The sequence below is a fragment of the Lutra lutra genome, chromosome 7 (genome assembly GCF_902655055.1).
Source record: "Lutra lutra chromosome 7, mLutLut1.2, whole genome shotgun sequence".
Taxonomy (NCBI): Eukaryota; Metazoa; Chordata; class Mammalia; order Carnivora; family Mustelidae; genus Lutra; species Lutra lutra.
The window spans coordinates 24,164,864-24,188,364 of NC_062284.1; the positions used below are offsets into that span (position 1 = coordinate 24,164,864).

The window sequence follows — 23,501 nt, forward strand, 5'->3', positions numbered from 1 at the left end:
AAGACCCCAGTCTCCCAAGGATGCATGAGGTGCAGAAACAGTCCAAACAGGCAGGAGCAAGCTACTACCCAAGTGTCCCCAAGCCTCTGGACTTTAATGCTTGAGATGAACAGTCCAGTCCCAGCAACTGAATCCAGCCCTACATGCACCACCTTTCTCTGCCCAGTGTTAGCTTTGAAAGGCCAACACTCAGAATACCAGGGATGTATTTCCATGGCCAACACCAGCTCTGCTGGGCCAAGGTGGAGACGTCAACCTTACAAGTCTGTCCTGAACAAAATTTCCTGCCTGATGGTCAAGGCTCCAGAACTCCTGATAAAGGGCGGATAAGCAAACCAACTATTTGAAGTCACATCCAAAACAAACCCAAATCCATATGCTTTGAAGTTGGTCTTTTTTAACCAACCAAACAAAAGGGCTCATTTTTGGACTACAGCAGGTATTACTGCAAAAAGTGAGCCATTACAGGTGAGCGAGAACTATGTTTTTTCCCTCTCACTCAAAGACAGAAGAACCACATGTAGACATTTTTGTTTGGGTAAGTTGTGTGCGCGTGTGTGTGTGTGTGTGTGTGTGTGTGTGTGTGTGTGTGTGTGTGTTTTATGAAAAAACAATGATTTTAAGCTTTGGCCCAATTCTTAACTTATAAAACCCCATCCAGATATACCTAAATGCTTGCTCTCTGGAACTGGAGGGGAAAACTTTTGTCACTGGCAATGACATGCTTTTTATAATGGGAGGTGAGCATACAGCCTTCTGACAGATACACTACTGAAAAACAGCCTCAGGGAAAACCAACAAACTAAAAAAGCTTGCTTTAGGTCTGATCTCAGCTTGGTTAAAATTCTCATTGGGGTCTGCTAAGTCACATCATTGGGTACCTTTCACAACATGGATTATTCATTAGCAACCTTAAAAAAGCCCTGAATGTATTTCATTACAGTTGAAACCCAATTTAGATGTTAGAAAATACAGTTTCATCTACACACAAGTAGGTAATTATATCTTCTGAAGTATAGTTCTTGCTTAAAACAGGATTCTTATAAGCTGTGGTTTATGTTAATATCATCATGAGGGTACAAATGTGTGTACTGATATTTCTGTGTATACATATGCATATATGGTATGTTTCACTTATGAAGAGGAGAAATCCTAAGCAGCACTAATATCAAAATGAGAACCAAAGTGCTGCCTTTCACTGGAGGAACATATGCAAATTGAAAGCATTACATAACTTCCCCAGTAATTCTTGGTGAAATGGGAAAATAGACTCTGACAAATTCAGAAACATAATTAGAATAACTCAAAGAAATAAAATGCTGTGGCAGTCAGGGTGTGGTGACTGGTTTCATGTTGTGGAAACAGAGATTCTCCTCTCACTGGGGGCTCTGCTCACAAAACAAGTGGAAGAGATATGACACCAAGTATAGGGACCCCCCTCAAAGGGCAAAGTGTTTCCCAGTCCACTAAGTGAAGACTGGACTGTCCCAACACCACCCCTCCCACACCTAATACACACAGTGCTCTGTAGGTGCTCAAAAACCAGGCTGACAATTCCAGATTCTCCAGGAATGTTGCTTTCACCTGTCAATCTGCTTCTAGAACATCATGTGTTAGCCCAGGAAAGAACATTTATCCTCTCCTAGAAGATAACAGGAAGTGATAAGTCAAGCCCTTTTATTTCGTTTTGCTTTCTTCTTTGGAACATACACAGCCACACCTGCACACACATACACATGTCTTGCACACTTGCATACACTCATAAGTGTGTGCGCACGAACACACTCATCCATTTGTATGCTCACATGTGTACACACATGTGTACAAACACACTCACGTGTGCACACACACATGCTCACACACTCGCACTTAAACATACATATCCATTCCCACTTACAGAGTATCAATTGGGCAGATCTCACATTGTCAGCCCTTCCCACTGGTAAAGGAATTTCTAGCTCAGAAACACACACACACACAACTCAAACTCTTTGCAATTGTGAACACAATTCAGCTACATTTAGGAAAGTTGGAATTTGATTAAATTCCTTCTTTTTTTACAGTGAAAATATAATCAAAGAGAAAGACAGCATTTCAAATCACATACCACATAAATAGAACAAAACCTATTAATGCTTTGGTTGTCTTTTTCCTGGAATAAAAAATGTGGGGTGCCTGGGTGGCTCAGTGGGTTAAGCCTCTCCTTCAGCTCAGGTCATGATCTCAGGGTCCTGGGATCAAGCCCCGTATCGGGCCCTCTACTTAGCAGGGAGCCTCCTTTCCCCTCTCCCTCTGCCTGCCTCTCTGCCTACTTGTGATCTCTGTCTGCCAAATAAATAAGTAAAATCTTTAAAAAAAAAAAAAGCCCACTTCCTATGACACGAAAACATGAAATTAAACATACACAGAGAATGTTCAAGTTTCCATATGTAGTAAGATATTTTTGGATTAATATATCAGGTTAGCCTAGTATTATCAACTTCATGGCATTTAACTGTCCTCATTAAGATCACAGTGTTTCACTCTCTACATGCACTGATATGCTAGACCACAGGTTCAAGGTAAAGAATCTGCAGCAAAGTCATGAAGATGAGAAACAAAAATCTTATATAACCAAATTTCTATTTCCCATTAAGAAAACAGTTGATATCATAAAACATGGTATATCTCAGATAATTATATTACCTACCTAACCAAATGGCCTTGAATATCCACAGAATTGAAACTTTAGTCTAAATACAATTGTGTTTTCAAAGTAATTTTCTTCCTCAAAAGTTTTCCTGTTACATATTTCATATCCTTCAACTGAATTATCTGATTGTTAAGTTCAGGAATGAAAATGCCCCACGTTTTTAAGTTATGAGCTTAGTGTATGTAAAAGAAAACCATGAATCTTTTCGTAAAGGCTTGATATTGACCTTTCCAATTAACAAGTCCAGCTAGCTGTCTTTATTTTCCACTTAGATGATAGACTGTTTCCTCTTTCATTCCACAGCAGAGCATGTAACTAATTTAGTTAAATTTAGTTAAACTAATTTAGTTAAAGACTAACAACCTGAAAATCTTAAGGAAAAAAACAGCTTTGGTGTGAGATTTTTACAAACAGTCCTTTTTCTTAACCTCTAGTCTTCCTGTGGTAGAGATAATTTTAAGAGCATGTGTAGGTAGAAACAACAAACAACATAATAATTTTGTCTCCTACATAAATAGAATGTAAAGTGATTTTCTCTAAGTTCCCTGAATTCTGTCTGGTAATTCAGGGGAGGCCTAACTCTCCCTTATAAAGGAAACTCTGTGCTTTGTCACTGCCTAAGAGTGCCTGGCATCCAAGAATGTTCCTGGGAATTTAGTAAAACTTTATGTGCAAAATGGAGGTAAAGCTACATCACTGTCTTAGAATCTGTACAAGTCTAGACCATTAGGTACATCTTTTAGACTTGTGCTTCACAGACTCCCCCAGCCTAGGAAAGTTTCCATACTAGTTTCATCCGTCTTGCTCATGGGAAGCATGCAGCAGGCACACATGCACATGCCTGTGCACACACCCCCACACACCTGAGAAGAGCTAGCTACTCCAGGCTTGTGATTTCAGCTCTTCCTGAAAACCTCATAATCGCTGCTCTAAACAGCCTGAAGCAGATGGCTCTGTGGGTGTAGCCAGGGTTGTGGGTAATAATCCCACAGGTCTACCCAAGAGATAAACTGTAAGAACATTTTTTTCTCAGTAAATCCACCAACATAGAAGTCAGTCCCTGAAGACTCCTCCCTGATACTAACATAGCTTGTTCAGGAGCAAGATCTCAGGTCTGGACTCTCCCACTGTCTTCAGGGAGGCCTGCCCTGCTCTGCCCAGTTCCCATCTGAAATTCCAACACCCACCTGACATTTCACGTCCCTCTTCCTGCTTTATCATTTACTCCTCAGTGCATAGCACTATTAGCAAAGGTCACGTAAACATTGACAGAAAAGATGCTTGCCTCTTTTGATCAACAGATTGCCTAGAAGCATCCATTTGAAGCATTTGAAGCATAGTATGTGTTTAATAATGAAAAATCACAAAATGAGTGTTTGTGTGTGTGTGTGTGTGTGTGTGTGTGTGAGAGAGAGAGAGAGAGAGAGAGAGAGAGGAGCAACAGCAAATGCCCAGTACAAAAGGGAAGGACTGGATGCTGGAGAATCCCCCCATCCATGCCAACTCAGAAGGTGACAGAACCCAGGACTGCCTCCAGCTCTACCCTGATTCAGGAAGCCACAGCAGGCGATGCCTTGCGAGAACCTCCTGTCTTCACATTTTCTGTTTTTGGTCTATAAAAGGGTGTGATAATCATTACCTCATAAGATTTATATTTTAAAATATGTGAAGTTGTTTTTAAAATGTCTGTGCTACTACAAATGTGAGAAGCATGATGAGGTCTGACACCAAGGGAGCCTGAACAAATTTGAGTTGTTATCCCAAGAGCTTCGTGTGAAACACTGGGGTTCTCTATGACTTCTGGGATAATGCCAATTTGGCTCCCACTTGAAAATTGTATGTTTATTTTGCAGTCCCATGATCTCTTGTTTCTTTTGCCTGAGGCCAGATGGCTAGGTGGTTCAAAGTCCTGGGGTCATTGTCCAGTGTCTGAGGGCTGTATCCTCAGATTCAAGGGTATGGGCCAGCCGTGCATGCTGCCTTCCTGCTTCTAGTCCATGAATCCTGGACAATTTCTGCACTGGGAGTCTGCTGGTAAACAAGCCTGAGTCCTCTAGGTATTAGTCTCATTGCCTTAAATTGTTAGACCCTGCAGCACATGGACCGAGTCCCTCTTTTCTTTTCTTTTCTTTTTTTTTTTTCTCATGGACCAATCTAAGTTATTTATTTAAAACATCTCCTTCCATAAGCAAAGGGTATACTTTTCTGGTCTATGTGCAGAGTCATGGTCCCACCCAGTTCTGTGGCCCCCACTGGGTATAGTACTCCAGGTTCTCCTTATTCATCTTCATAGCTGGTGAGAAGCAGACTCCCCTGAGAGTTATGAAACAGAGTATGATCATCATCTCCCCAGGGAAAGGGCTTGGACCCGATGGGCTTGGACCTGATGTGGAGATGGAGTAGGTGACACACTGAGGTCTCTTGTGCTTTCTGTGATTCGACTTCAGGAAGACAGCATGCTCACTCCCTTGCCAGGGAGTACTACAAAGTAGGTGAAGGTCTTCCACGTGCCAGCTGAGCCATCTGCACCCTGGGTGCCACATGGACTGCCCCAGCTGTGCCCTGGACTGGGAAGCCTGGGACTCAGCCCCTACTGCCACTTTGGACCTGAACAGCCTCAGTGCCGCCCACTTCCCCCTTTCTTAGCATCCTTACCTAAGCAAACAAGCCCTTCAGTAAAGGCTTTTAGAAAAAGAGCTACTTTTTTTGCCTTGTCAGTAGAGGGCACTGGAGGGATGCTGGGGAGAAGGGGCTGGTCTTCAGGTGGAAGGGTGCGTGGATTTATTCTTCACTTCCCAGCACCCCCTCCGGGGGTCTCTAAGGCAAGAAACCTGTGGTATGTTTATGTGCAGCACTAGATCTGCCACATCCTTTTTCAGCTTTCAGCTCAAGGTAACCAGAGACCCCAAGGGTATGGACCCTGACCCCAAGGGGGGCTACATCTCCTTGCACCGTCTCCTGGTCCCTTTGCGTGTACAGATCTGGTTTCTACAGGCTGGTTATCTAAAGAGCCACCACTCAGCCTTTGTCCACTGCAGCAGCTGGAACCACAAGAAGAAGGCAGCATTCTTAGAGCCCAGCTAGTGCCTAGTGGTCAGCAGCTGCCCCTGGCACTTCTCAAGTTTCCTGGCTCAACATTTTTCTGTGGATGGCTGACTTCTGGCTGGCACAGCCCCTCAGAAGCTTTTCTACCATCATGTGAGTAATGGCTGTGCTCCCAGCCATGAAAACAAGACTCAACCTGGGGTGTCTCTTCCATGGGTAGTATCTAGGTAGGCCCCAGGGCCAGTGACTGCTCTATCAGCGAGGTCTGCGTTCCTGCAAGTCTTTGTTCTCACTTCACAAACCCCATTGGAATTCTTTCCGTCAAACTTGCCCTGACTGAATCCTGTGTAATTTCTGCCTCCTCACCAGACCCTCATGTGTACACAGAGTAGCTGTCACATTTCTTCACCCCGGTTTTGCAAATTGCTTCTAATTTAGGTTTTCCTAGGGACCGCCACTTACAACTGACTACTCATCAAAACGGCAGCATAGCGCTTTGTATTGGACAGGACCCAGTTCCTCACATGTCTGAGATACACTAGCTGACTCCATTCTATGAAAACCCACTTAAATACCGAGAACTAGAATGTTCTTGGTATTGTAATGCTGGAGTCAGAACTCTGGTTTTCCAGCTGTCAGGCTTTTGCTTTTTTTTTTTAAATTTTTAAACATTTTAAATTTTTATTTCATATTAACTAATTAATTTTAATTCTACCACAATTAACATAGTGTACAATATTAGTTTTCCAACTGTCAGGCTTTTAAATGCCAGAAATTTCCTACCTTTATTCTCTGTGGGGCAGTTCTTATATTTCAGAAAAATAATGTCTGAATGGGAATTCAGCTATCAGAAAAATATTTTCAGACATTTAGAGAAAATGGGAAAGAAAAGAAAAAAGTGAAAAAAAAATTCCACTAATAGGGACAATATGCATGCTTACTGAAGAATTTGGGTGCTGATAAAGAAACTTTTATTTCAAATCAGAATTCCTTTGGTTGTTAATTTTGGCTATTTAGACTAAATTATGGCTCAACTCCATTTACTTCCTCAGGCATTCATGGGGCATGAAGGATGTGTCTGCCTGTAGCCATCCTTAAATAAACATCCAACTTACAAACAGCTCTCTTAGATAAAGCACTACTGAGCTGTTCCAGTTGTTGTTTGGGAAAAAAGTAGGTGGAGGAGGTTTTTAGCTATTACTGGGTTTAGCAACTGAATAAAATTAGAAGATGTGAAACATGGAAGTTACTCTTGAGTAACTCAGGAGCTAGGAGCTACACTTAGGCTTTCTCCATTCCACCACCCCAAACATGTACACTTTGCTCTCCAGTTTTCAAATGTTCACCCACTAAAGATACATAAGTATTCACGCATGTTACAATCATCTTCCAAGCACCCTGGCCACTCTACCAGGAGGGTAACCTTCTAGCCTGTGTAGCCACTGCCTCCTTATAACCCAGTATGTGCTCAGATGACAAGAAATGAGCCCGCAATACAGCTGCCATACTGATTTCAGGCTTAATTCACACACTGATCTGTACCTGGAATTCTGGGCTCTAGTCTCGGAGACTGAGCAGGCCTGGTTGAGAAAGCCTTGAAGTAAGACCATCCTTAGGATAACAAGGGACAGGGGGTGGCAGTAGAAGGTGAGCCCCCATTTATTGCCAAACCCTGGAGCACAATCAATGCAGAAGTCAGAAACCTCCAGTACTGGGCCTCAAGAGGCCCCTAAATTCCACCAGCGATCCTGATCTGGGATGATGACAGCACCCCATTTTTTAAAATTGCTATTTTTAATATTTATGTCAGCTCCGTGTCATTCCAAGAAAGATTTGAGGCAGCTCACAAAAAAACACTTCGCACAAAAGAAGGCTTGAAAAAGAAAAAAAGTAAATGAGTAGTGGCTACAGTTAACAATATTGCACTGTATATTTGGAAGTTGCTAAGTGAGTAAATCTTGAAAGTTCTCATCACAAAAAAAGAAAATTATAGCTGTGTGTGCTGATGGATGTTAACTAGACTTATTGTGGTGATCATTTCGCAATATAAACAAATACTGAATCTTTATGTTGTACACCTGAAACTAATATAATACTGTATTCCATTATATCTCAACTTTTTAAAAAGAGTGAAAGAGAAAGTTGTGGAAATAAGTGGGAGCAGATGCTGGTAATGACGTCCCAGTGCACTGTAGGTTGGAGGGATGTCAGGCTCAGAAGTCCCTATCAGCTGAAGCAAGGTGGGGAGCTTCCAAGGTGGGGAGCTTCAGCTTGTGGAATTCTGTCTACAAGTGTGGAGAGGCATCTTTGATTGTCACAGTGACCAAGGGGGATTACATGTTCACTCATGAGTGGGAGGCAAGGATGCCAACCCCAAAAGGATCCTGTCTAATAAACATCCCACCCAAAATACTGACAGTGCTCATGATGAGATCCATAAGCGTAAAACAAGCCAACCTTTCCAAAGAGGCCTGTCTGGTCTTGAGTCCAGGGCTGCTGCTTCTATGGGAGCTCATGGAGAGATCTCAGTGACAAAGGAAGAAAATCTCCAATGTATGACATTGATTAACACATATGTGACAGAGGAAGAGACTCCCCAGTGGCATCCTTTCCGAAATGCAGGATCTCATTTCCTTGGGCACTTCTTAAATCCCCTTCAGTACAGGCCAACAGCAAGACTCCCAGGCATGACTGAAATAGGCAGCCTAGGACAGAGGTGGTGTTAGGAGAATAGGGCTCAGGCTAGCCCAACTCCCCTCCGGACACTTCTGATCTCTGACAACTCATGCTACTTTCATTACACCTAGATTTGGACCCCTGCATCCTTTATACAAAACTGCAGGAGTGAGAGTGAACAGAAGGTTAGAAACCCCTGACAGGGTTTGAATTTTCCGGCCACAAGGCTGTTGGTGAGTGCCAGCAGTCAGACACCACACTTCCTTTCCTACTTCTTACTCCACATCAACTGTATATTCTTTTGAGCCGTGGCTGAGGCTCTCTAAAGAAGAATTCAGATACAGAAGATCTGATGCCAAACTCAGAAACACCCTTGAGGAGAAAACATTCCAGAGCTACACTCTCAGAATAGGGCATTGCTTCTGCTGTGTAGCCATTTAGCAAACTAGAACAACAACTAAATAAATGTCAAGAGTCAGCTGGTCATAAATATTCTTTGTAATTTTAAATACTGTTTTGAGAAACTCAGAAATGTACAGTGGAAATCAGAGTTATAAAATTGAGTCCTGTTCCCCACAGTCATAGGCTGGTCATGGGCTCAGGTGGGTCAGGGGTCCTCTCAGACCCTCAGTTCCACACCTATCTGCCAGGAAAAGTGGCCTGGCCTGATGAACTGATGGAGGCGGTGAGGCACAGGGGGCAGAGGGCAGGTGCTCTGATGCCTGGAAGTACAGCATGGGACGTACCCTATGGACATGGTGCCCAAGATACCCTGGGAGTATCAGGTCACTTACGAGCTCTGAGAAGCCACGGACCACCTGCCTTCGCTTCAGGTTGGTCTCTCCATCCAGGTTGGCAGTCTCAATGTGGCACAGTCCATCAGGGTCACTGGAGGAGAGCAGCAGAATGTCTGCAGGGATGATCTCATTGCAGCGGAGACGCACAAAATCTCCCACTCGGATTTCTTTCCAGAATCGATTCACATACTGCTTTTCCTCCCTGGTAAAGAAACTGCCATTAACAAGACTGGCAGAAGGTTGATCACACCTGAATCTGTGTGATTGGCACATGCAGCTCATTTTAAAAAATTTCTATTTTTCCAGTATGTTAAAAATTTCCATAATAAAAAGTATTTAAGAAGGATATTCATAAGGACCCCATATAGTATGACTCCATTTACATGAAACACACAGTATAGGTAAATCCATGGACATAGAAGGTAGATCAGTGGTTGCCAGTGACGAGGAGGAAAGGAAATGGGGAGAAACTATTTATTGGGTACAGGTTTCCATTTGATTGAAATGTTCTGGGACTAGGTAGTGGTGGTGGCTGCACAACATTGTAAAAGCACTAAATGGCTCTGAATTACACACTTTCAAATGGTTAAAATGTCCACTCCTAGATATCTACCCCAAAGAATTAAAAGCAAGGACTGATAAAGAGTTTTGTACATCCATCTTCATAGAAGCACTAGTCATCATAGCCAAATGAGGGAAACTACAACAAATGAGCCGATAAGTAAAATGTCATATAAAGCTATCCTGGGAATATTATTCAGCTGTAAAAAGAAAGGGAATTCTCACACGTGCTACAACATAGATGAATCTTGAAGACATTTTGCTAAGTAGAATATTGTATGAATGCACCGTTATGAAGTACCTACAATAGCCAAATTCAGAAACAGTAGAACCTGCCTACATCTCACATCCAACAATTACTACTAACAAATACTTAGATGAAAACAGTATTTGCAGATTTCTTCTTTAGATTTTTTCTACTCTAAAAATATAGGCCAATTAATCCTACAAAGGGTATTTTAAGAGTTCCTTCAAGGCAGTTTTGTCCATTTTTACAAGTAAGTACAGAAACATGACTCTCTCAACATGATATGCTATAAAGAAATTTCAGCAAGAAATCCTTTGGGTTATAGTGTTAAGGGGGAAACAAAACAACACCAAAACACATTTCACTTTAACCATCGCCTACTGTTTCCTGCCCAATAAAATGCCTCTCCTTGCTTGAGCTCCCAGAGAATCTGAATTCAGACATCAAGTCCAGATCTCAAGGTAGACCAAGGCAGTCACATCTAAATGACTTCTGAACTTTGGAAGAAGTATTGAGAGTTTTACACATCTCAATGTGTAAATTGATTTGAGGAAACCCAAGGCAAATGTCTAGGAACTCCTAGCCATCAGTTGCCCCAGATGGGAAGAAACAAGTATCCCCTTCCATTTTAAGCCTCTGCTTTCTTGTTCTAATTCAAGACCACCAAACGAATGACATGCAATGCACAGCTTGGCCACCATAAAATAAGACCAACAGAGACAAATCAGGTATAGCTCTGTACTCAAAAATAATACAAGGCAAGACCAAAACACTGGATAGCAACCTTTGGGGACGGTAGAATCAAGCCCTCAAAGTGAGCAAAAATATTCTTCCTGGGCCAACACAACACTCCCCACAAGGCCAGGGTGTTCAAGACTTCTTCAAGAGTTGTGATAAGGTCCCATTAGCCTCCAACTCGAGGTCAGCTGGCCCTGTGATAAGGCACAGAACTGTCAGTCACCTGAGCCTCCTGCTGGCTCAACACCAGTCTGACCTCTTCCCTGTGGACAGATAGCCTTGCTGTGTGACAGATGAAATAACATTTAAAAATGTTCCCGTTTCCTTTTCTAAAGGTCAAATCTTGGGATGCCTGGGTGGCTCAGTTGGTTAAAGGTCAAATCTTGACTTTATGATCACTGCAAGCATCAGCTGCTTAGCCCCTCTTCCTTATCATGACCATTTGTTGAGTCCCACAGAAAGTATGGAGAAATCTGAAAAAGCCAATCCTCTTCCAGAAGAAAGTTTCCAAAAGCTCAGTCACCATGTAGTCAATAAAGAGAGTAGCATGCACTCAGAGTGAGCGGACAGCCTTCGTTTGTGACAGGAGTTGCCAGGAGACGGTGGTCCCAGACTTGCCCTGGGACAGGCACAGGAAGGTGAGGACAAGGAGAAGAGCAGAACTGTCTGTGTTCAGTTTATCTTAACTACATTCCATTTATAGAACTCATCGAACATGAAATCAGTTTCCTTCTGCCTTGGAATCTTAAAACATTAGCTTGCCCACTCCATCGGAGCGCTGTTTTTAAAAAGTAACTTACTTTGATGGTGGCCTTGAGCCCCACAGCACCCCTTACAGCCCCCAGTGAGCCTGCAGACTGCAACACTGGGTCAGGAGATCCCTGCTGACAGTCAGGGTGAGAGGACCCACGTGAGCCTTGGGAAGCAAAGGAAGCAGGAGCTCAGCGGCTCCAGGACGCCTGAGTGCTGGCTTCTGTGAAAAGACCCTGCAGCTCGCAGGAACTCCAGCAGCAGTATGGGTCCTTGAAAACCCACACCTGGGAGTCATCTGTGAAAGGAGAGCCGCATGATGGAACCCCTTCGACACACCAACAGACCAAAGATTCTCCATCATAGCCCCACAGTCCCATAGACAATTTCCAGCCGGAACAACCTAGCTGAGTCTGGACCCAACACCAACCCCTGCAATGTCCCTGCTACTTTTCTCTTATCTTTATCATATAATATTATATGTTAAATATATCATCTATACTGTACATATACTGTATTATATATTCATATATATATGTATATGTATTACATATTACATATGACACATACGTTATATATGAGAGGCCCTTTTTCTCATGAGGAGGGTATAACACTTATTTTTTCCCAGCAAATGTATTTGGATACAGGGTCTTAAGTTGAAATGAGGTCACAGGGCATGGTGCTAATCCAGTATGACTGATGACCTTTTTTTTTTTTTTTTTTAAGATTTTATTTTTATTTATATGTCAGAGAGAGAGAGAGAACAAGCAGGGGGAGCAGCAGGCAGAGGGAGAAGCAGTCTCCCTGCCAAGTAAGGAGACCAATGCAGGACTCAGATCATGAACTGAGCTGAAGGCAGCCGCTTAACAGACTGAGCCACCCAGGCATTCCTACTGATGCCCTTAGAAGAAGAGGAGACACAGGGATGTGTGCACAGAGAGGAAAGGCTATGTGTGATCACAGAGAGAAGACAACCATCTGAAAGCCAAAGAGAAAGGCCTCAAGAGAAACTAATCCTGCCAGCATCATGATCTGGGACTTGCAGACTCCAAAACTGAGAGACAATCGACTTGTTTAAGCCACTTGGTCTGTGGTGCTTTGTTATGGCTGCCTGAGCAGACCCACATCTAGTAACTGCAATTCCCATGACTCTTGATGGACGGACCGGCTCCCAGGCCACTGTGACAGAGAAGGAGGGGCAGCAGAGGAAGCAGGTAGTGGAGGGCATTGCGCCAAGGGATTTATCCATAGGCATGTGTCCCACGCTTCCCCACATGTCTGTGCACAGGAAAACACTGCAGAGAAGACAGAAATAAATCTCTCTGACACAATTCTATGTAACACTCACCTCCTAATCACACTCTTCTTCAGGCTTTTCTACACAGCAGGTAAACGATTTAGAACTGCCTTCGATTTCCTCAGGTCAGTATGGACACAGCTCAGGGTGGATAGAATGTGTGACCCCTCCCTCTCCATGGCAAAAATCTCAGGGGTGCACAGTGCCCTGTGGCCTTCCTGCCAAATCCAACCCCAACCAGGCCGAGGCCGGCCTCCTCCAGGAACCTAGTACTCTCCTGAGATACATGGCTTATATTTTTTTACAGTGGCAAGGTTTGACATCTCTAAGTCCTCAATACTCTTGATTCCTTCACAGCAATTAGGAAGTAGTACTATTTAATTTTTTTCCACAGAATGTTTCTCCTAAGGACAGGTGCCAGCCATCCCATGTGCCAATAGGATTCTGAGATGGCCCCAATATCCCCAGCTCAGTCCTGGTGTACACACCCCTGCCAGTCCCCCTGAGTGATGCAGGGACTGTGAATGTGGTGGAAATCATTCCTGCTGATGTAACTAGGGTAACCAATCAGCAGACTGTGAGCCAGTCAACAGAGAGACCATCTGGGTGGATCTGACGGAGCCACAGGAGTCCCATAAATCTGACCCTACGGCCAGAGACAGGAAGTCAGATGCTGAAAGTGGCCACATGGCCAGGCTGAGAGCACGTGGTCTCAGTCCTACCTACTGGAGCTGAATTATACCAAGATCCTACAAGAGCCTGGAAGAGGACCCAAGCCTCAGACAAGACCACAGCCCCAGCCTACACCTCAACTGTAGCCTGGTGAGACTTTGGGCAGAGGACCCAGCCAACCCAGGCCTGCACCCCTGACGCCCAGAAACTAAGTTAATACATCTGCATTCCTCTTTTTGACAAACAAAATCCCATTAGTTTCACGTGTACATCATGGTGATTCAATATTTTTATACAATACAAAATGATCCCCATGATAAGTGTAATTACCATCTGTCACCACAGAAAGTTATTACAGTATTATTGACTATATTCCCTATGCTGTACATTACATATCCACGACCTATTTATTTTATAACAGGAAGTTTGTACCTTTTAATCCTCTTCACTGATTTCTCCTGCCACCCTACCCCACCCAACTCTGGTAACCAACGGTTTATTCTCTGTAACTATGAATCTGTTTCTGGTTTCTGTTTTGTTTTGTTTTGTTTGTTCATTTGTTTTGTTCTTTAGATTCCACATTTAAGTGAGATCATACAGTATTTGTCTTTCTCTGACTTGTTAACTTAGCATAATACCCTCTAGGTCCATCCACGTTGTTGCAACATTGTTTTTAATTGCTGAGATTGCAAGGATTTGTTGCATAGCAATAAAGAATTAATATGAACCATTTCCATCTTCCACATAGCAGGCACTAGACGCTTCTCCTCCTGGCAGCTCAATCTTCTACAATGTAACAAACTAAAGATTCTACCTGCAGTTACGCAGTTTTATAACCTGCATACTTAAGGAAAAAACTACTTCACAAGAAAGGAATGTGGAGCAAGACTGGTTAAAATCCAAACGCCCACAAAGTGGAAGCCCATCAGAGGGTATGAGTAACATATTAAAATGTGGGGAAACCCTGGGGCGCCTGGGTGGCTCAGCTGGTTGAGCATCTGATTCTTGATTTTGGCTCAGGTCATAATCTCTGTTCTCAGACAGATCAAGCCCCTAGAATCTCTGTTCTCAGATGGATCAAGCCCACATCAGGCTGCGTGCTCAGCGGGGAATCAGCCTAAGGTTCTCTCTCTCTTTCTGCCCCTCCCCCCACTCACCCGTTTTCTCTCTCTCTAAAATAAATCAGTAAAATCTTTAAAATGTGGGGAAACCCTGAAAATGTGCAGTCTTGAAATAGTGGCTATAAATAATTACAAACATGGCACATGATTGCACCACAGGAATGACAACTGGCTCTTCTAATTAGCACAAATCCCTTCTCATAATTCCTGAAAGGTCTGAACTCAGATGGCTGAACGAAGATTTCAAAGGTCATAAGTGAAAAAAGTATGATTCTTTTGAAATGAGGGCAAAAAGGGGGAGGTAGATTGATAAAGATGTCTTATATTTATTTATTTATTTATTTATTTATTTTTTAAGATGTCTTATATTTAAAAGAACCACATAAGAAACCATAGACAAAAGAGAGTCTTAAAAAGTCCTGGCACTGTTTTTGTTGTTTTTGTTTGTTTTCTGGGTTTTTTTGTCTTGTTTTGTTTTGTTTTCCGCACCGACCACCACACTTTGAGGCCTGCTGTTTCCTCAGCTAAACAGTGAGAATGTTACATAGATGATTTTGAAAATCTGTTCTGAGGCTAATGTGATCCTTTTGAGTATAATAGAGCTCCTCTTCGGGGAAAATCTATTACTAACATTTTATAATTAGTCGTGCTGAGCTTTGCAGTTCTCATCTGACCCTTTTTTTTTGGTTCAAAACAACACAATGAGGGGTGAAAGAATAAGGAAACATGAGGATGACGAGTGACCAATTTTATTTAAAGACAAGGAGTCTTTGTTTTAATAAAATTAGAATAAAATTTTAAGATCCCTTAATTGATCATTTTTGGTTATTTAATGTTTAGGCTGAGTTAAACTATTTATTTGTACAAGTTAGGTTTTTAAGGTTCTTTAGTAAATAATTCCTTAAGAGGAGGTAGCTGACTTACAGAATTTACAGGAATTACTTTGAGTAGCTGAAAGCATGTTTTCCCTGGGGATCTCTATTACTTTTACAGAGCTCTTCTTCATGAATACAGGTTCAGGATATACTGTTTAAAACACCTTGTTAAGGTTTTATTTTTTGAAAGCATCAGAATCTTCACCCATTGCAGCCTCACTGACCCCTGACCCCTCCAGTGTTTAAGGTGTCTCTGCCATGGTTCAGGGTTTTCAATGATGTATTTCTAAATCTCTCCAATGTAGTAAAGGTGGATCTATTTCATAAAACCAAACAAACTTTGATCAAGTTAAAAAAAAAAAAAGGCTTTGCAAAAAAATGAAGGAATCATACTTTCACCTTTAATACGTTGTTTTCCAGGAGATTTTCATTTAGGTTTACTGGCTATAATTTTCCCTAACAGTAACAGAGCTTTTTTTTTTTTTTTTTAAGGTGACAACAGATTCTGAATTTGCCACAACCAGTCAACATCCTTGGTGACCCACGGCCACTCCTTGTACAAGGACAGTCACAATAATAATTGGATCATCACTGATCTCCAACCTAGTCTCTGAATTTATGAACGAACTCATTCTGTTTTATTTAAAAGTTCTCCCAGGCTGCAGAAAGAGGCAAACTCACTGCTGGTTCCACACACAAGTTACTCCTCATGTCATGTAATACGACATGATCATTCAAGTTCTGTGACACTGTAATCAACACAGAGTAACAGTGGCTGTTCAGGACCATGCTGCCCACAGAACATGGGGCCACGTGCCTGGAGCTGCCACCTGCCAGCTTCCAGGGCATCTTATAGTTGGGGATGCTTGCCTCTTCTATTTTTGGTATTTGACAAGATGAATGAAAAGTTCAAAATGCTTGTAACATGTGTAAACATTCGATTTTCTTACCCTTACATTATCTAACAACTTCCTATGGCCATATATTATTGTATATGTTCCCATGTTGTAAAAATGTCAGTTTTAATTCATTGGCAAATTATTTTCACAACAACACATGGGAACCCCACTCCTGCCCTCCCACCATTCACCATACCCACACCCTGCCCGCCTGCTGGAATGCGGGTGGACAGGGTAACAGAGGCACATCTCACTTGCCTCTCATGCTTTCTCTTCTCCTTTAAAAGTGTCTCTCCTCTAACAAGACTAATCCACAAAGGAATACCTTGGGTGGGGATGAGCAAGAAAGAAAGAAAGAAAGAAAGAGAAGAGATGCAAGGTTGTGGGTTTTTTTGTTTGTTTGTTTTTAAGGTTTGAGCACTACAGTTTTTAAGTACAATTTAATGCCGAAAGGAAGAGCACTTGTTTTGGTTAGGGAATTGGGGACTGTTCCTAGACAAGGGGATATCTGGATTTAGATCCTCGAGGATGAAAAGAATCTTCTTCCTTTTTTTTTCTTCTTTTTTAAGTTTTTAAAACTTGAGAGAGAGAGAGAGTACAAATTGGGGGGACAGGCAGAGGGACAAGCAGACTCCCTGCTGAGTGTAGAACACGACATGGGACTGATAGCTGGGCTGGATCCCAGAACCCTGAGATCATGACCTGACCCAAAGTCAGACACTTAACTGACTGAGCCATTCAGGTACCCCAGGGATGAACAGAATCTTAGCCTAAGCCATACCCCATCCTACCTCAAGAGAACTACTTACACAAAAGGGTGGAATTTAGGCAGAGACTAGAAAGGCAGTACCCAAATCAAAGATAAGGCAGAGTTGAATCAAAAGATGGATCAAAAGAGATCATGAGGGAAGCCTGGGTGGCTCAGTGGGTTAAGTATCTGCCTTTGGTTCAGATCATGATCTCAGCATCCTGGAATCGAGCCCCACATTGGTCTCTCTGCTTAGCAGGAGTCTGCTTCTCCCTATCACTCTCCCTATCACTCTCCCTATGTGCTCTCTCTCTCTCTCTCACTATCTCTCTTTCAAATAAATAAGTAAAAATCTTCAGAAAAAAGAAAGAGATCATGAGATTCAGAAATAGAAATAGGAAGAAAAGATGGGCATGGAAGTTTGACTATATAATCAATGTGACTGGACACCCACCGTGAATGATTAGATGAAAATGGGCATGTGATAAACAGACATTTCTTCAAAGAAGACATAAAATGACCAACAGACACATGAAAAAATGTCCAACATCACTCAGCATCAGGGAAATACAAATCAAAACCACAATGAGATACCACCTCACACCAGTGAGAATGACTAAAATTAACAAGTCAGAAAACAACAAATATTGGCAAGGATGCAGAGAAAGGAGTTGCAACCACTCTGGAAAACAGTATGAGTTTCCTCAAAAAGTTGAAAATAGATACACTACCAGCAATTTGCACTACTGGGTATTTACCCCAAAGATACAAATGTAGTGATCCAAAGTCATAAAATACGGCTATGCTCTAAAAACCCCAATGTTTAGAGCAGCAATGTCCACAGTAGCCAAACTATGGAAAGAGTCCAGATGTCAGCCCTCCCACAGATAAAGGGATAAAGAAGATCTGGCATATATATACACAATGGTATATTACTCAGCCATCAAAAAAATGAAACCTTGCCATTTATAACAACATGGATGGAACCAGAGGGTGTCATGCTAAGCAAAATAAGTCAGAGAAAGACAAACATGATAAGATTTCACTCATATGTGGAATTTAAGAAACAAAACAGATGAACATAGGGGAAGGGAGGGAAAAATAAAATAAGACAAAATCAAAGAGGAGGACAAACCATAAAAGTCTCTTAATCATAGGAAACAAATTAAGGGTTCCTGGAAAGGTGGTGGTGAGGGACAGAATAACTGGGTGATGGACATTAAGGAAGGCACGTGATGTAATGAGCACTGAGTATTATATAAGACTGATGAATCACTGAGCTCTACCTCTGAAACTAATAATAAGCTATATGTTAATTGAATATAAATGAATGAATGAATGAATTGGCATGTGTAGCTAGAATGTGGATGTTACTGACCTTAGCCAGAAGTGGGTCCACTGTGGGAAGGAACAGAGTCCAATTGTGATCTCTTTGACAGCTTCAAAGACAAAGGCAAATAAAGATAGGAACTTGGAGCTCATGGCATGGAGGTGACCAGTCCCCTACTGTAGATACCATCACTGTGAGTACCAGAGATATCACCTTCTATTATCTTTTTTTTTTTTTTTTACACCTTCTACTATCTTCATAGAAGGAAACAGTGATGAGGGTTGGAAATGGGGACCATGAGGGGTAGGTAAGTGATGAGTTAGGGAAGCCAGAATGGTAGCTGGACAGGAATCCAGAGTGCCATGCCTTCCATTGCCATATTTTCATTTTTTTTTTAAAAGGCAATGTTTTGGCACAGACCTGAAATGGCATATCCACTAAGATCAAAGGTCGCCTTTCCAAACAGTCCTGGTACTTTGTCACCGTTCAGACTTATTCACAACTGGAGCACATTTCATGTGAAGCTCAAGTGAGAGTTCAGTCTTTGGAAAGACTAAGAGATGTTGTCTAGAAATGGACCTCCTGTCTTAGGACAAGGCTTTCAGCCAATGACAGTTAGAGGTCTAGACACCAAACCCTGTCAGTTTTGAGCCATCATTATCTTAATAATAACAAAAGAACAATAAATACAACTTCCCTCAACACCACTCATTATGAACCAGGAAATGTGTAGAGCGTTTTATATCCTTTATCTCAGTGAGTCCTCACATAATCCTAACATTATATTCCCATTTACAGATATAGAAACAGAGGTGGAATGACCTACCCAAAGTCACAAGCCAGGAAAACAAAGGACCAGGGACCATGAATCCTCCCAGACACCTGGTTTTGAAAGCACATCTGATCTGGTGGCTTAAACAACTAAAACTCCTAACGGAGGTGACTGGTGAAAACTTTGCAAAATTCCAAGCCAAAAACATGTATTTTTTCCTTTTAAATTATGCAGCCCAGATACCAATGTGGTCTGAAAATAAAATACAGCTAGGCTTGAATAAGAGTGGAAAGGCAGACAGTTCCAGGCCCATGCAGTGTTTGACATAGACACAGAATAACAAATCTCCGTCCATTGCCTAAACACCTGCCTATTTGCAAACAACCAGAACAGCCATGGTTAGAAGTCACAAAATTGTGGTCTCTGCTACAAACTGGGAAGTGCGCCCTAAATGGGCCTTGGCAGATTGAGAGATGAGCTCGTCACTAACTGAGACCACTTGTGGCCAAGAGCCTTTGAGCTTTGGCACCCTGAAGGACACCACCCACCTTGGGCTTCTGACTGGGGAGACCCCTCTGGGACTGAAGGGCAGTTGGTGGTTGTCACTGAGGCAGGAGAACAGTTTTTTCACACGGCGTCAGAATGACCTGATGGCTTTGACAAGTGCTCCCAACTTGGGTTGGGCACATGTGGCCCTGTGGGAGACAAGGCTCAGACTAAACTGCTCATCTTCAAATACAGCAGCTCCCCTAGCACAGGCATCTTACGGGTCACTTCTGTGCAGAGTTGCTCTACCCTTTCCTGAAAACTCCCTCCCCCAGAGAATATCCATAAACAATCTAAGCAGCTAGCTCTGGAATGATCAATAAAGACAGATGATGTCTCACGTCTGGCTAGTGCTCCCACTGAAGCTTAGAAGCCCCAACACAGGGACCTTCTTGCCAAGTTAATGACTCACCTTCTACTAAGAGGTGCAGGGGAAAGAGAGGGCTTGGGGTTCCGGAGCCTGAACTTCAGCACCTCAGGTTCCGGTCTATAAACAGGGAGTCCGTCTTCCCACAGAAACTGTTCACACCTAACCCCCAGCAGCCTTCATTCTGGTCCCACAGGCTTTTTGCTCTCCAGGTGGACATGAGACTATCCCCAGGGACCTCTGAAAATAGGCCACAGTCTCTATTTTGACATCACTTTCCTTTTTTTTTTTTTTTTTGGCATGATATTTTCCTACTATTATTTTTGAAGCAAGTGTCTGATTTTGACTAATAAAATTGGACTTACAGCGAGAGCTGCTGTTTTGTTTTCTTAACTTAGAAGGTATAGTTATTCACAGCAGTTAAGGGAAACAGAGTACCCAGATGGGTAGAAACATATTGAAAATTATATTACATGCTTAACATCATTCTATACTGTTTCATTGGCACAGAGCAATTAATCCCTGTAAAAAGAAAGTTCTTTTCTAAACATCAAATTGATTTTGGCATGTCAGCTTGTCACACACATTTCCTGTTGGTAAAACATTCCATGGTGGAGACAGGCATGTTGTAATTAAAGTTGTGTTTCATTTACTAAACCAACAAAACAAGAATTGGTAGAAATTTCTGGAAGCTTTGTGTCTTACAGACAAGAGAGGTGAATGTATCATCTTCTCTTGAATAGTTCAAGGTTGAACTTCAAGGTTCAAAGGTAAAGAATCTAGAAAGGTCTACAGAACACACCTTTAAGAAAAAAGGAAGACCACAGAATGAACTGAACATGTCAACCAACTAGACTGAGGCCTCCCCAGCCTGGGCAGGATTTAGAACTCCCGGGGCCTAGGAAAGGGAGAGCTGCACAACACATTTTAAGCAAACAGAATGAAGGAGAAACAAGGACACAGCGAGGCAAGCCCTAAATGGGAGGTTCACAGCAAAAGATCCAAGAACCTCGTAGAATAATCATCAGTGCCAAGCCCTAATGCCTTGGGGATAAAAAAATCCTTCATGGAATTTATTTTTCACATTGTAAACAAATGAAGGCATGTGTGCAGAACACAGAGAGAGAGACAGAGATGGGAAATTCTCACAGCACTTTAAAAAGATCCATTGAGTCTCTAAAATTACCCCAAATTCAATACACCCTCATTACACAACAGGCAGAAGTCGAGAGTCCAAAATGAGAGACAGTGGCTTTAAAGCAGGGGTTCTCAACCTCAGCACAAACGGTATTTGGGCCAGATAATTCTTTATCATAGAGGGCTGACCATCTCGCTTTGCAGCAACCCTAGTCTCCACCCAAGAAACGGCAGCAATGTCTCTCCCCACAAGCTGTCACAGCCAGATATGGCTCCAGATGTTGCCAAATGCCTCCTGGGGGATGAAATCATCCCAGGTTGAGAAACACTGCTTCGAAGCACCTGGGACAAACATTCTGGAAATGGATTATTAAGTAAATATTTACAGGCCCAACATATTTTAAAAATCATATACATGAGAACTCAGCACTGAAACAGAAATGGCAAAATCTGCTGCAGGAACTTGACCCAAATATGTTGTGCAACATCCAGAATATGTCTTCTTTCTACCCTAAATTGAAACATCTGCTCCTCTGGTGAGACACACTAATGGCTTCTGAAAGTCAGAGGCAGTGAGAGAAGATACTTGGGAATGATTTTTCTGCAGTGAATCTTGTGATAGCAAAGTTACCAAAAGTACGGTAGTTTAACCCATATGCATCAAATGTATTTTCTGAAAATACATTTATTATCTTATTCCAGGTATCTCCTAAAAGCTACATTTACAGTAAGAAATGCTCCAGATATGTGCAGAAGCACATGTGTGCATGGAGGAGACTGCACAAATGAGTCAAGATGAAGAAAAATATTGACGCCTTTGAGATAAAGTCAGAAAGTGCTGAAGGATGCCCTCACAGAACTCTCCCATATTAAAAGGACCTCAGGCTTCTTTAGAATGAAGATGAGAGAGAAGCATTTTCTCAGCCTACACTGTACTATGCTGGGACCACACAATTACTTGCTACAATGCAATACTGCCTATCCAGAAGAAACAGGTTTTCCTAGGAAATGTACTAGCTTGTGACTACAAAATGATACCTTAAAGCAAGATCACTTAGAAACCCCCTGGTGAGTTTCAACATAAAACTTTTTTTTTTTTTTTTGGACAAATCATTTCTACTGCAGTCTTTCCTGAATTTCATGGGACATTCCCAAAATAGCTCCATAGACATCAAGACCAAGGGATCAGATTAATCATCTCAATAATAACACTATTACTGCTATTCGAGCACGTAATAAACACTTCGGGGACACTTTAAGTTGTCAAGGTAATTTCTTCTACATTAATTCACTTGTTGGTATGATATTTTCACAAAATTGGCAGAAGTAATATGATACACATTCTTGCAGGCAATGCCCTAAAGCTGAGAGAGGTCCTGTGTTTTTAATAATTTTTCCGAAAAGGTTGCAACAATTGACATTTCTCCACTGGTATCTAAGAGTACCAGCCCCCTTACTTCTGTAAGCAATAGCTGCTTCTTTCTCTCTTCAAAATCTCCCTGCCAGTTTGATAGGCAGGACAGGACACTTTAGCTTCCTATCTGCACCTCCCTGACTCTCAGGCCAACTGACTTGTTCTTCTGGGAACTGACGCCTATGTTCCCCTCATTTTTTCCTATTGTATTTTTTGCTTCCTTCTTGACAACTTCATTGTGAGAAATTTCATGTTAAAAATATTAATCTCTTTTCTGTTTTCTGCCCTGAAAACATTTTTTCTCTCAAGAATTATGGTTTTATAATGTTTATTTTGTGGCATATTTTGTCATAGAACAGTTAAAATTTTTATTTAGTTAAATACGCCTGGCCTTTCTAGGCCTGGCTAAGAAAGTCTCCTGTGCCCCTGGTCTGTAACTGTAGCTTCCTTCTTTTTTCTTTTCTTTTTTTTTTTTTTTTTTTTGAGGTGGGGGGCAATGGGGAAGAGTACAGCGTTCTCTTCATATTTCAATGTTCAGACCAACTGATACTCATTGTTATAAGGCACAGCCAAAGGGTCCAATGTTGTTTCCTCCACATAGCCGATTGTATAAACACTATTTATTAATAATCGTTTTCCCAAGGAACTTAAATAGCTACTTTAAAATTCTCACAGACAATATCATTTACTGGAAGGTTTATCTACCATGTTCAGGCAATCAGCTTGTCATTTTTCATGTCCACTGTGGTACCACTGGTTAGATGGCACAGTATATATCAGATCAGCTCCAGCACTGGTGCCCCTCTCTGGAGAAAAA

General features: G+C 42.0%; 1 protein-coding gene across 4 annotated transcripts in view; it reads right to left on the bottom strand.

Annotated features, from left to right (window-relative positions):
• Positions 1 to 23,501, bottom strand: part of ATP10A (ATPase phospholipid transporting 10A (putative)) — a 182,925-nt gene that overhangs the window by 91,140 nt on the left and 68,284 nt on the right. For all 4 annotated transcript variants that reach the window (XM_047737380.1, XM_047737381.1, XM_047737379.1 and 1 more), the window contains one exon: positions 9,208 to 9,412. In XM_047737380.1, the coding sequence (XP_047593336.1) occupies positions 9,208 to 9,412 (205 nt within the window). The remainder of the gene's footprint in view (positions 1 to 9,207; positions 9,413 to 23,501) is intronic.